We start from the raw sequence: 13,665 nt of genomic DNA, 5'->3' as shown, positions 1-13,665 counted from the left end.
AATTTAAATAATAACATTACTACTAAATTAAATCCACAGTATTATTTTTACTATTTTAAAATATTCATTTATTTTACTTTTATTATTTACTAAAACAAATTTTATTATTGTATTTACTATTTAAAATTTTAAGTAATCTTACTTAATTCGTTTTTATTTAATTTTTATATTATTAATTATGAGTAATAAATATGCAATGAATAAATATTTAAAATATTATTTTTAATGCAAAAAATATATATATCATTGCTTAGGTGGATGATGATGTGGAGGAATGAGAAGAGAGAAAAGTTAACTTTATATATATAGATTTATGTAATTAGCTATTAATCTTTATTAGATTTATTTTTCAACATTTTTATTTTTAAACAAAAATCAATTATAGTTAGAGAACATATTTAAATATTGTATACGATGTCATGTATAATATATTTTTTAAAAGTTAAAATTGAAAAATCTTATGAGAGTTAATTTTCCAAAATATTAAAATGATTTTAATGTATAAGATTTTACTTTGATTTTAATAACGTTTAAATATTATATTTCTTTCAACTATAATTCTTTTTTTTTGTCGGCAATATAACATTACATTCCACAAAGTCAATTTACATGGTTCCATGAGATTACAAAACTTGATCGATTTATCCTAGCTTGTTTTGCTAGACCATCAGCTACACCATTCAGAAACCGTGGGATTTTAACAAAATTGATAGTTTCATATGACCGAGCAATGTTCTCAATGTCCTTTAAAAGGGTCGCCAATATAGTGTGATCAGCTTGATGACATCGATGATTACCAGAGAAAATACGACTTGTCTGCTGATACAAGCTCTCTGCATCACCAAAGAAGACCACATTGGTGTATCCCAGCCTGTTAGTATGAAGTACTGCCATTCTTAATGCTTCGGCTTCAACCTCCAGAGGTGTACTCATAGGATTGATAGATACCATGCCTTTGAGAACAATTTGTGCATTTTTATTGTATAAAGCCCAGCCAATCCCTGTAGAATCATTAGGAGAGTTCCACGACGCATCAACAAAACAACAATAACCTTTTGCTTCTTTAGTAATGGAACTAATTGAAGTGTTTGTTGCAGAGGATTGATGCTTATGATGTTCCGGAACTGTATACTTCTGTGAATCATGTTTGTTAATGCTATAACTTTCTTTCCATTGCTGAAAATCAAGAATGGCCTTATTAATTGTATCTGGAAGGGACCATCTTTTATTATTGAAAATCAAGTCATTACGCATTTTCCAGATACGCCAACCAATGAAAGGGAATAAACTTGCATCCTTCCTTTGGTTGTTATTTAGATTCAGCAATAGTTCTATATTCTGATCAACAGAGTTAAGGTAGAAAGGTGATCTTATACCATTAAAATTTGCTGTGAGATCCCATATCTCCTTGCTTATACGGCATTGGAAGAGTAAATGATTGATAGTCTCTGGTGCCTCACCACATCTCTGACAAGTGTCATCCTTCAACATCCTTCTTTTCTTTAAGTTTTCTGCAGTTGGAACCACATTATGAAGACATCGCCACCAAAAGTGCTTAATTTTCTGAGGCATATTTTGTTTCCAAAGTCTTGCAAAAGGTTTATCCTGAATGGTATTATGAGAAAGTTTTCGTTGAACATGATACCCGGATTTAACTGAATAGAGCCCATCTTTAGTATGAATCCAGGTAAGCACATCATCCGCTCCTGTGATAGATGGTCGTATGTTTTTAATATGTGGGATATCCTCATGGTGAATGATGTTGTTGAGAAGAGGTTCATTCCAATGCCCGTGTAATAGTAGATCACTAACTTTCAGGTTTGGGTTAGTGGATGCTCCAGGTCCTCGAGCTGGTCTTGGTGGGTTGAGATGTAACCACGGATCCTGCCATACATTAATTTGTTTCCCATTACCCACGATGTATTTGAGGCCTGTAGAGATAAGCTTAATACCTTGGAATATGCTCTTCCAAGCGTAGCTGGAGTTCGCTTTACATGCTGAGGTGAGCAGACTCTGCTTTGGGTAGTATTTGGCCTTCAAAACCTTAGCTATAAGGGATGTTGGCTGCTGCATAAGACGCCAGCTTTGTTTAGCAAGAAGAGCTTGAAGTCTTTTAAATCGCGGATTGCTAGGCCTCCAACGTTTTTTGAATCAGTGATTTTACTCCATGCTAACCAAGGAATCTTATGCTTATCTTTAGCATTTGACCACCAAAATTGTCGCATTGCTCTTGTGATCTGATTTATGATTTTTGAAGGAAGGAGAAAACAGGACATGCTATAAGAGGGGATTGCTGTGATTACTGCCTTTAATAGTACTTCTTTTCCTGCAGGAGATAAAAGCTTAGTATACCAACTATCCATTTTTTGATCAATTCGTTGAGTTAGGTATGAAAAGGCATTTGCTTTATTCCTTCCAACAAATTCAGGTAAACCCAAATATCTTCCAAAGCCCTCAGTCTTATGAATCTTCAAAAGGCTGCTAATTTGTTTTCTACACCCTGACTCAACACCTTTACCAAAAGTAATAGCAGATTTCTGAAAATTTACACTCTGACCTGAGACTTTCTCATATTGCTGGAGAACATCTAATAAAGCAGTACATTCTTCCATCGAGGCCCTGCAAAAGAGTAGTGAATCATCTGCAAAAAGCAAATGGGAAATAGGAGGACCATTTCTGCTGGCTTTGAAACCATGTAGCCGTTTCTTAGATATACTATCTTGAATTAAAGCTGACAAGGCTTCGGTGCATAATAAGTCAAGATATGGTGAAATAGGATCACCTTGGCGAATTATAAAAAAATAATTAAAATCATAAATCATAAAAAAAGTAATTAAAGAACAACAATAAAATATAATATTGAAAAGAAAGGAAATTTTAACCAGGATAAGTTAATGATCAAAATCACTTTCAGTTTGGGCCTAATTAAGTTAATGACCCAATGAGAGAACCCACACAAACATTACTTCCTCTCGTTGACTCCTTTTAATAAACAATTTAGTATTATTATATTTGTCGGTTCTACTTTCGCTTGTAGTTTGATAATAAATATTTATTAACATTAATTATGTAATATTTTCTCAAGTAGCTTTAGTTAGTGAATTTCCATTTAATTCCAAAAGTAACTGTTAAGTTTTCCATTTTTTTAAAAACTACATCGGTAACAAAACAATTACCTTTTTAAAAAAAGTAAGAGAGTTGCGTTGAGTAATTTTTTGGGTTCACTTGTTTACTTTATTATATTATTTGTTATTAGTAACGGTAACAATGATATTACTGTGCCCTTATTATTATTATGGAAAACAATACTACTTTTATTACATATATAAGTAAATAAATAAATAAAAGGAAACTGATCACAACGGTAACAAAATATATTAACTTTTTCTAAGCAAGAGAGGTGTGCGTTGAGTAATTTATATCAACGAGTCCGGGACTTGTTTCCTCTTTATACTATACCATCGTCGTTCGTATTCTCTCTATTTTTTCATCTCTACAGCTACAGCAGACTACAAACATGGTACCATCTTCTTTCTAATCTCTAATCCTCTCTTACATATGCCTACTTCTTCCAATCCGTAACAATGATATATATTCTTGTTTCTTATATTTGCAGAACGATTCATTTTAAGTAATGGATTCTGCGACTGCAAACAGGCTTAGGGTTTCCACAAGTACGTTTGGGGTCATCATCTCAGCCTGCCTCAAGTCGTGTCTCCAGTTCAGTGACGAACCTTCTCCTTATTTTTACCGGATCCTTATTCCTCCCCTGATCGTAATTGCTACCTACGGTGAGATTTTTTTATAAAAAAAAACTAATACATCAAACTTTTTCCTGATAATTTAATTTGTTGGAAACATGTGTAGATCTTAATAATTTTTTTTGGTAGGCTGTAGATCTTAGTAATTAGTACTAAATATTATGTGTTTTATGATTTATTTAATCTCTGGTTTTTCTTTTACAGAAAAAAACGTGAATGAATGAGATGATGATGGTGGTGAAGGATTCAAAAGCTGCTTTGGTGTAAACTATAAAGTCAAAGCACAACTAGCTAACCTAGTTCCTTCTTTTACGGTGGAATCAAGAATTCGAAATCTCCTAGTCTACTCTAATAACTGCGCCAAGAACAAGAGGCCGTCCTCTTGACATGACATGAGTACTCTTCCATAGCTTACAATGACAACAATCTCCTTCCTCAAATCTCGGGTTCCCAAATCCACTACTTCTCTCCTTGCAACCCCATGAAAATACTGAGGTCAATTTTTATCCCATCTTAATTTAATTTTTGTCCATAGTATTCTTTTCCTCCACTTATTTTATTTATTTATTTATTATTATTATTATTATTATTATTATAACCCACTATTAAAATCTATGAAAAAACTTATTTACATTTCATAATAGAAACTTGAATTAAAATGTGCAATACGATGTGAAACTATCCGGATTTTGGATCCTGTCATTCGACCTAGTCATTGATCATTAGAGATTTCATAAGTCCAATTTGTATTCACATTGTTATGTTAATTTAGCATTCAAGTTCCTATTATGATTTGTAAATAAGTTATTTTCATATCTTTTAGTGATTTTTAAAAATATACAAAATATATTAGAATGCTAAATCAACAAAATGATGTGAGAACTAACCGGATTTTGGATCCCGTCATTTGACCTAGTCATTGATCGTTAGAGATTTCATAAGTTCAATTTGTTTTCACATTGTTAAGTTTCATTTAGCATTCAAATTCTTATTATGTAAAAAAGAAAAGTTTTTTGTTTTTGTTTTTAATGGATTTAAAAGTTTTTTTTAAAAAAATATATACAAAATGAGAGAGGTTTAAGCAGAATATATTATTAATCTACCAATCTTGGTATCTTCAATATTTTGTTAAATTATTAAAATTTGAACGGTTTAAGTTATACCATTTTTTTCATTTACGCCGGTTTATTAACAATAGAATAACCTTATTATGTTCCCCGCTCGAGTGTTCATCACTGTTTACAAACCCTAGAACTGCCTATCGAGAGAAGAGCATTGCCCACATCACTGTCAAATCATAACCAAAGAGGAAGATATTTAGCTAAAAAGGTACAATCTTTCGTTTCCCTCTTTCAATCTACAACCGCATGTTTTTTTTTTCCCACGAATTGATCTGTTTGCAGTTTCCTCTGTCTCTAATCGAAACAAACCCGTTCCTGTTTTGCGACATTAGTCTTATCTTATGTTTCTGTCAATTGTTTAGTCTTATTGTGATTTTAACACATATAAACAGAACCCGCCTTGTTCGTTCATAATCTATCAGATCAAAAAGATTGTTTTTTTGTGTGTAAAGATCTTACCTTTTTAACTGTTTCAATGCTAATTTTGTCTCTCAATCATGGCTCTGATTTTGGGGTACTATCTCACTTGATTGATTTTGAAATGTATATTCAATGCAGATTCTGTAATCAAAAACATGTCAGGTGTGATTTGGAGAACTCGGTGATAAACTTGAAACTACTCATAGATGAAGAGAAGAACAAAGTTGTATTCACTGAATCCGGTAAAGATTTCGTCAATATACTTTTGAGCTTTCGACTTTGCCGTGGCGTTGGCATAATAGCTTCCGGGGACTGGGAGGACCGATTGCAAAGAGTGGAGAGGACGGTGTTGCGGTTTGATTGATAAGCGTCGGGTTCTTTGTTACAATCGGTGAGATTTTGAGAAAAAGGTTGGGACATGGCTCCGAGAGACAATAAGAAGAAGCAAAACAAAGCGACAACAAATTGTTTAATGATTCTTGTCATTTTTCTTTTGTTTTGACTCTATGAAAAGAAACAAAACAGAGGAGACATATAAGTTATATAAAGAAATTTTGAATTCATTCAAATCCGTGATTGTCCACATACCACATATAACGTGGTTAGACCAATTCAGAGGTTGAATCTTTATAAAACTAGTATTATTTTAGTTGAACTCCATGTTCTTGTATAAAAAAATAAAAATATCGTTGCAGGTTTGTAGTGTGATGAAGCCAAAGGCAAAAAGATAAAAAAAGTTTTACAAATCTTGTTTAGAACTAGTAGTGAAACAGAAGGAGGAGTAACGCATCACAATGATTAAACTGTTTTTTTTTTATGTATTACACAAATCATAATTTATAATCCTTTTAGTCATCACATATGATCTCCCAAATATTTCTTTCCTATTAGTCTATTAAACAAGAATATAAATAAACATATCACACGTCACACACATTAAATACGAATATTATAATCATTGGATTGGATCATAGTCATAGAGCCACAAGTGCTAACACCGAAGTTGTCATGGCTGTAATGAAAATCCTCCTAAAAATTTCGTTTCCTGCAATACAAAGAAAAGCCAAAACAATACATAAACGTTTTAGTTCCTCATTCTGTTATTATCTTCCTCATAGTTAGATTTGATTATGAATGATATAAACCTTTCATAACGTTAATAGACGATGCGCCGTTTGGTGACTGAGAACTTGGCAAACCGGTCGTATCATACTTCAAAAAACATTTAGGAAGATAGAAGTGAGCCCAACGAGCATTGGTACAACAGCCTGAGACACTTTGGGCTGCAAGTCTCAAGCAGGCGCCGCAATTTGCTGGATCAAGATCAGGACTACACTGAACCATTGTGTCTAACGTATACGAGCCTTCAAAGTCATTCACGCGTGATTTATCCTTCACGTAATAAGGCGTAGAAGAAGACAAAGAAGACTTTGATGATGTGAGGATAATTAGTTGCTCTACCTTATTGGATAAAGTTTTTTGGAACGAACTAAAAAGAGAAGTAGGAAAAGAAGCGACAGAGTATTTAACGACGTAAGGCCCGTCATCTACGAGGTTGAAGAAGGAAACGTTGGAGTATCGAACCATACACTCCTCGTAGTATATTATAGCAGTTTTTCTATTAGTGCAGTTATGTTTAGTGATTTCTAGGGTTGCCGTCTTGACACAGTCCGAACAAGATGTTTTGGTGAGGTCTCCACGGCAGAGGAACATGCCATGGACTGTGTCGGGGCTAAGACCGATTGTGGCATTAGAATAAGTTCCGAGGGAGGAACGGTCACGGAGAGAAGATAGTAGGGTTTCACGGTTTGATTTGTATGAGCTGGTTTGTGTGAAGTTGTCGGATAATTTGTCGTCACAGAAAGTGTGCATGTGTTGAGGCTGAGACATGGTTTGGTGAGAAAAGAGAGAAAATAAGAAAAAGAAGCAAAACAAAGGAGCAGTGTATCTGATGAAAATTGCCATTTTTGGTTCTTTCTTGTTTGTGAAGGTAGGACAAAACGGAGCAGAACCTAACAATTTATATAGGGAAAAATCTTATTTTATTTTTAATTTCATTCAAATATGTAGCGTCCTATACCAATTCAGAGGGAGAACATATATATATATTTTTATTGGTTCAGATGAACAGTCAGATGATTTCATCAATAAGAGTTCAATTCAAATATCTGAACAACAAACATCATCTTTTATTACTTGTTCTTGAAAGTTGGGATTATGAAAAAATCATAAAGTTATCACAATATTAAGCTTCGTTAGCGTATGAAACAAAACATGGACTTGCTCTATTTAATTTTAGAAGACAAATTAATATTTGATGCATAAAAAAAAGAAAATTCCAAGAGTCAAAGTCATGCCTGTTCACAAACAGCACAAACTCTTCATTTGGAATTGCTGTGGTATTTACAGAAAAGTATGACAATAATCATATTATAAAAATTTAATAAAATTACTTCAAAATTCATTTAGTTGAGAATTCAACTTAATTTTATTATATTTAGAGGTGTTTTTCTGTTAATATATGGAGTAGAGATATTTGCATTGCATCCGTTGAAGATCACAAATCAATACATAAAGCTCTAGCATCTAAATAAGCATCGACAGCACATATAAAAGTTCATTTAGCTAAAAAAACCATCAAACATTCACTCAGGCGAAAAAACAGAAAAAAAAAAAAAAAAAAGTTGAGATTTTTACTAATGTCATCAGGAAAGTTTACTGATTCGTCATTACCCAAACAAATTAAAACCTCATTTTCCCAGATTACGTTAGGGTGTTGGAATACCGCTTTACCAAATGGGCTAGCAGTCCCTGATGCAAGCATGCATTGTGTGAGATCAACTGAAGATGTGCTTGAGCTGATGAATATGGGATTAATGAATAGAACCGTAGGTGCTACAGCTCTCAATGAAAGATGCAGTAGATCACACTGGTTTGTATACTTTCTCCCTGAAATTTTATTATCTACCGTCTGTTATCGTATAAATTTAACTAAACAATGTTGGCCATTATCTCATGTGTTCTTTCTGTTCATGTATGTTGCGTCGATGTGGAAACAGACTCAGTTTTGCGTGGTAGTTTGCATTTAGTTGATATCTTTTAGAGGTAAATTTTGTTTGTTTTGTATTCAGACGTTAGTTTTGAGTTAAAAATTTGTTTAAGACCTAATTAACAGCTAAAGACACTTAGTTAAAACAAAGTTTTGGTCATGATATTTATATGTAGATCATGATTTAGTTCTCCTTTTCTAGTTTTCTATCCTAGTCAAAACAAAAAAAAAATTTGTTTCTTTTTGATGCTCTTAACCATGTAGTCACTGATGTTTCTCCTGAACTCTAAAATTTCAAAAAAAAGTTTAGAAAAATATGTATATATATTTTTTGACATTAACAAATATATATTTGTACTTCTTAAAATAAAAGTCAACATGATTTGTTTTTATGAAGATCATCCAATTCAATTGCCTCGAGTTCCACGAAAACGACGTGGATATATCATACTATTACGCTGACTTCGATCAAGAACCAACGTACCTATTATCTTAATTTTTAGATGCTAACACATATGACATATCATAGGAACACAAATATGAAGTACCAATCATGATTAGTTTATAGTCCTAGACGTGTTAATGAACATATATAGAGAGATTATAAGCAGAACAGAGCTTTCTCAAGAAGAACAGAGACTACAAAGAAAAAGAACAAGCTGGTGGTTTGTTTTGCTTTCGAAAAATTAGGGTTTTTCAAAGAAGATGAGAGATCAAAAAAAAAAAAATTGCTCAAACAAATATAAAGAACAGAAATTAAAAAGTTACCGTTACAGATACCCGTTACAACAATCACATAGTGTTTTTTTTTTTAAAACTGTCTAATAATTTATTTGATGGGACTGACTTACATCGTACGTTTTGCTGTGTAATTTTGGCTCTCTTAATTCCTTTGTGACTCCCAATATTAGTTTATTTTGATATATTTTATTGGATAAATTTAGGTGTTTATTTTATAAAACTGATAAATTAATTAGGTGTTTATACAAAATACAGTATAATGTATGTCCCTACTAATTCCATGCTTAATAGAGAGATTTATTGATATTGATACATATAGTAATATTTGTTCAGTCAAATTCCTTAGTCAAATATCAAAATAGCTAAGGTTGACTTTTAATCCTTAAACTCTCTCCCTAGAAATTTGGATATAAATGAACGTTGAGACTTGAGATCAATAGAATAATAACACATCATAACACAGGATATTGTACAAGTCTTTGTTTCTTTTCCAAACACTCGGCCGTCTAGACTTTGCAGCAAGAAACATGAAAAGCTCATTCACGTTCACCATCTTCTTCTTTGTTCTTCTCCTTACCTCTTGTTAGTAATCTCTTATTATAAAAAAAAAATATTATTTATAAATGTTGTGAAAATAATGAGTGAATAATGAGTTTGGTGTGTATATGTACATATAGGTGTGGTGATGAGCGCGAGGATGCAAGAGAGCACAAACGATATATTGAAGCCTATAACATGCAATACCAATGAAGACTGTGCTAAATATTGCAAAGGTCCAATCCACAACTGCGTATTTCATACTTGTCAATGCGTACCAGGAAATCCTAATTGTTGCTAGATAAAAGTACCCTCCTCCTCCACACATAGTCTCTACAATTCTTATGTTTCTGATTCAGTATCTTTTGCATTAATTGGATTCCACCAAAAAGAATGAAATAAAATTATGTTTCCTTGTTCGTCTACTTAATTTCGTAATTGCATATTCACAAGACGCAAAATCGCTAGACTTTAAACCGTAGAACTATATAACTCAGCTGTATTATGAAAGAAATTACTTCTTTGAGTCATGAGGAAGAAAGAAGAACAAACATGAAACATATTGGGTATGGTAGTATCTTACGGTGAATCAATGCATATAATGTTGTCATATGCCGTAAGACACCAACATACTAGCTGTATCATGTTTGCCATTTCATACTCAAACGTTTCCTTCTCCTTTTCCAGTAAGCGTTTCATACTCCTTTTTTCAGTAAGCGTTTGATTCGTATGAAGTGGTTAGTGTGAAGTTGTTGGTAGGATTGCAAAAAGTAAACATGTGTTCAGGTTGTGAGACATGGTTTGGTGAGATAAAACAAAGAGAAGAAAAGAAGTAAAACAGAGGAGTAGTGAGTGCAATTACGGTTCTTGCCATTTTGTTCTACGTATGTTGTTTGACAAAACAGAGGAGATAGGAATTTAAAGTACAAGGAAGATAGCTTTTTTTTTGTTGATTTATTCAAAATTATGTACAAATAATAATTGGTATTATACCAATTCAGAGGAAGAATATGTAAAACTAATATTGTTTTTCATCCATGATAGCAATATCTTTTCTTTACTAAGACACAAAATCATGAAGTTAACAACTGTTTTTTTATTGTTTTTTTAATAATTAATCGAAACAGAGAGTAAAGAAATCACTGCAGATTCATGGCGGCGAACGGGAGAAAAAGGTAACCTTGAACAGGATAGGCTTGAAGTGCTGGAGTTGTGCCTTGAGTAGCAAGATTTGTACCAAAACTCATAGGACCAAAACCAGTGGTAGGAAAGATCATCCCGGGAGGAATTGTTGCAGCTGATGGATGAGTTGTGCCTTGAACAGCAAGAGGTGTACCAAACATCATAGGACCAAAACCAGTGGTGGGAAAGAACATCCCGGGAGGAGTTGTTGCAGCTGAGGGAGGACTTGTGGCACCATTAAATGTGAAATTACCAGAAGCAGAGGAGCTACTGGTTGCTCCACATGCAGTGCATCCGTGTGCTGGAGGAGGAACAGTAGCGGTTTCATGGGGTCCCTGAACACTCGAGTTAATGGGAGGAACTGTTGTGGATGGTGGTGAAATAGAGCTCTGATACCGGGTCATACCAGGGAAGAAACCAGTTGGGGTTGTATAATCAAAGTTTGGCCTTGAGCCTATGGGAGAGGTATGAGCACCAGCAAACCACCCACCTGTAACATGAGATTTAAGTCAAAATTACAGAGAGATATAAAAGAGAAAAATGTTAATAAAAGATTAAACTGGATGAGTTAGTTAGTTTAAGTACCTTTGTCTCCTCGCTTGTAATCATCCCACCTTAGTTCTTCATGGCTTTTATGTTGATACGGCTTGGAAGCAGATATGGAAATATATTTGTCTTTGCCTTTTCCAGTGGAGAGATCCCAAAGAGATTTGTTTTGTCCATCATCCGTAAATGTAGGCGCATAACCAGGAATTCTACTACCTTGTTCAGTGTGGTTACTCCATCCATGAGATGCAAAAAACGGCTGGGATCCAATATTGGGATTGCTGCTGAATATAGAAGGTGATGAAAAAGGCGAGCTCGGCGACGCAGTAGTAGCTCCACTGAAACCAAAAGGTTGAGGACCTCCTCCACCTACTGAACCACTACCAAAATTTGGTGGATTTGGGCTAAATAGGTTGGAGGAAGTCCCAGGCAAGTAACCAACACCAAATCCGGGGAAACCAAACTGTGAATGAAGACTCTCTGTATGTGTATCAAAAATAGATCGGTGGTTTTGTCCGAAACGGTTTGAAAAGGAGGGTGCTGGTGGCGTGTATCCAAAAACAGAAGTAAAAGCTGAAGAGCCACTCGCCGGAGACGCTGGGACAGAAAGTTGCCTTGGCCCAAAATGTGAACCACCAAAAACTGTTCTAGTGGTTGAGGAGGAAGTTACTGGCGGGAAACCAATGCATGGGGCAGTGCTAGATGCACCAGCTTGGACGGGATCTTGAATTGCCCCAACCCCAAGTAAAGCTGGTGTGGGAGCAGAGGATGCACCAAACCCAAATAAAGGTTGCGTTGAAGCAGAACTAACCGATGTAAAAGCAGGTGCGAATCCGAAAATAGTAGAACTTTGAGGTGGAGATGAAGTTGAGGATGTGGAAGTGGCAGATGCACCAGAACCAGTATTAACTTGGACAGGAGCTTTAAATATAGATTGCGTTGGTCCGGAACTAACAGATGTGGTGGCAGCAGGAGCGGATCCGAGTCCGAATGGTGAAGAGCTGTGATCTGAAGATGAAGTTGAGGATGTGGAAGTTCCAGATGCACCAGAACCAGAACTAGTAGCTAGTACAGGAGCTTGGAAGGCTGGTCTTTGTGAGGGAGATCCAAATGCATTAGCGATAGTTGCGGCAGACTGAGTTGCGGGGACAGATTGCACTGGACCGAAGCTGAATGGTGATGATGTTGATGTTGAAGTAGCAGCAGGGGCAGATCCAAAGCTGAATGGTGTTGGTGTTGATGTTGATGTGGAACCAACAGCAACAGAATGATGTTCTTGAACTGGTCCGGGACTAACGGGAGTTGAAGTGACGGATGAGCCAATCACAACGCGCGGTTGAGATTCTTGGCTATTATTGAGCCAGCCTGAAGCGCGGCAATGGTAACAGTTTCTGCACTCTGTCTCAGAAAAATAAATTCTCATCTTTCTATCTCGATCTTTCAAACTGCTTCACAAAGAAGACAACAAAACGAAACACGTTAATCTAAGATCAGAGGATAACTGCTAACACTCACATAAACTGAATCGAAACCCTAAATCGTTTAACATGCACATTATATCTAAGGGATTAGACAAGAAAGTAGCGATTTTTAAATTCAAAACAGAGCATTATCATTGAATCGATAGTTCTAAACGAAAAGAGATAATTCAAGGAGAGACGGTAGCGAATTGATGAGGAAACCGTATGTGAAAAAGCGTGCAAAAGAAGTAAGTCAAGAACCCTAGTTACGAATAGATCTAACCCAACTCAAGACAGATAAGATTAAGGAAACAGCGATCGCTAATCAAAATCACACAAACGTCAAGAGTGTAAAGGAAAAATCGAACCTTTGAACAAAGTTAGGAAGCGGAGGAACAACGACGAAGAGAGATTGAGGGAGAAGCTTTATTCTTCTAAATCAAGGTTAGGGTTTGTGTGAAGAAGAATAAAAAAGAGCACTTTGTGGTTTCAATTTATAGGAAACGATCTCCTCACTTTGCCTGCGTCGCTCTAACGCCTTGTAAGATTGTTTTTTTCTTTTTTCTTTTTTTCTTTTTTCTTTTTTTCCTTTCTTTGTTCTTGTGGCGTTGTTTTAACGCTGGACTATATTAATTTCATGAAATCTCCATCAATTTAAATAGATATATTAATATTATTTTTATTTATTTATTAGCTATTCATAAATAGTACTTTTTTTGAAAAATAATAATATTAATAGCTAATATCCCTAAAATAAACAATATTTTGGTTTGGTTTGGTCCGGTTATTATCGGTTTGGTTTTGATTTAAATAAATTTGGGATAGATACATGTCTAGACTTATGGAGA

At 34.6% G+C, this 13,665-nt stretch overlaps 4 protein-coding genes across 4 annotated transcripts; 1 reads left to right on the top strand and 3 right to left on the bottom strand.

Moving 5' to 3' along the window:
* On the bottom strand, positions 601-2,073 carry LOC104716077. Its single transcript, XM_010433421.1, has one exon. It carries the CDS (start codon positions 2,071-2,073, stop codon positions 601-603), a length of 1,473 nt encoding a protein of 490 aa, XP_010431723.1.
* On the bottom strand, positions 6,431-7,267 carry LOC104716076 (cysteine-rich repeat secretory protein 8-like). Its single transcript, XM_010433420.2, has one exon. It carries the CDS (start codon positions 7,265-7,267, stop codon positions 6,431-6,433), a length of 837 nt encoding a protein of 278 aa, XP_010431722.2.
* On the top strand, positions 9,557-10,009 carry LOC109126609 (defensin-like protein 278). Its single transcript, XM_019230307.1, has 2 exons — positions 9,557-9,674; positions 9,770-10,009. The coding sequence occupies exons 1-2, from the start codon at positions 9,620-9,622 to the stop codon at positions 9,928-9,930; spliced, it is 216 nt and encodes a 71-aa protein (XP_019085852.1). The 5' UTR covers positions 9,557-9,619; the 3' UTR covers positions 9,931-10,009.
* On the bottom strand, positions 10,565-13,389 carry LOC104714710 (nuclear pore complex protein DDB_G0274915-like). Its single transcript, XM_010432155.1, has 3 exons — positions 13,186-13,389; positions 11,397-12,802; positions 10,565-11,301 (listed from the first exon to the last, which is right to left on the bottom strand). The coding sequence occupies exons 2-3, from the start codon at positions 12,778-12,780 to the stop codon at positions 10,769-10,771; spliced, it is 1,917 nt and encodes a 638-aa protein (XP_010430457.1). The 5' UTR covers positions 12,781-12,802; positions 13,186-13,389; the 3' UTR covers positions 10,565-10,768.

The sequence above is a fragment of the Camelina sativa genome, chromosome 9 (assembly GCF_000633955.1).
Source record: "Camelina sativa cultivar DH55 chromosome 9, Cs, whole genome shotgun sequence".
NCBI lineage: Eukaryota > Viridiplantae > Streptophyta > Magnoliopsida > Brassicales > Brassicaceae > Camelina > Camelina sativa.
Note: the sequence above shows the minus strand (reverse complement) of the source record. Positions and strands in the feature narration are given on the sequence as shown.

What these genes read in the sequence shown, in the direction of transcription:
- LOC104714710 (XM_010432155.1), bottom strand. Translation starts at nt 12,780, where the DNA reads ATGAGAATTTATTTTTCTGAGACAGAGTGCAGAAACTGTTACCATTGC. An exon ending in TTACAAGCGAGGAGACAAAG is followed by an intron (nt 11,302 to 11,396) that starts GTACTTAAACTA and finishes CTCATGTTACAG; the next exon opens with GTGGGTGGTTTGCTGGTGCT.
- LOC104716077 (XM_010433421.1), bottom strand. Translation starts at nt 2,073, where the DNA reads ATGCAGCAGCCAACATCCCTTATAGCTAAGGTTTTGAAGGCCAAATAC.
- LOC109126609 (XM_019230307.1), top strand. Translation starts at nt 9,620, where the DNA reads ATGAAAAGCTCATTCACGTTCACCATCTTCTTCTTTGTTCTTCTCCTT. An exon ending in TGTTCTTCTCCTTACCTCTT is followed by an intron (nt 9,675 to 9,769) that starts GTTAGTAATCTC and finishes ATGTACATATAG; the next exon opens with GTGTGGTGATGAGCGCGAGG.
- LOC104716076 (XM_010433420.2), bottom strand. Translation starts at nt 7,267, where the DNA reads ATGGCAATTTTCATCAGATACACTGCTCCTTTGTTTTGCTTCTTTTTC.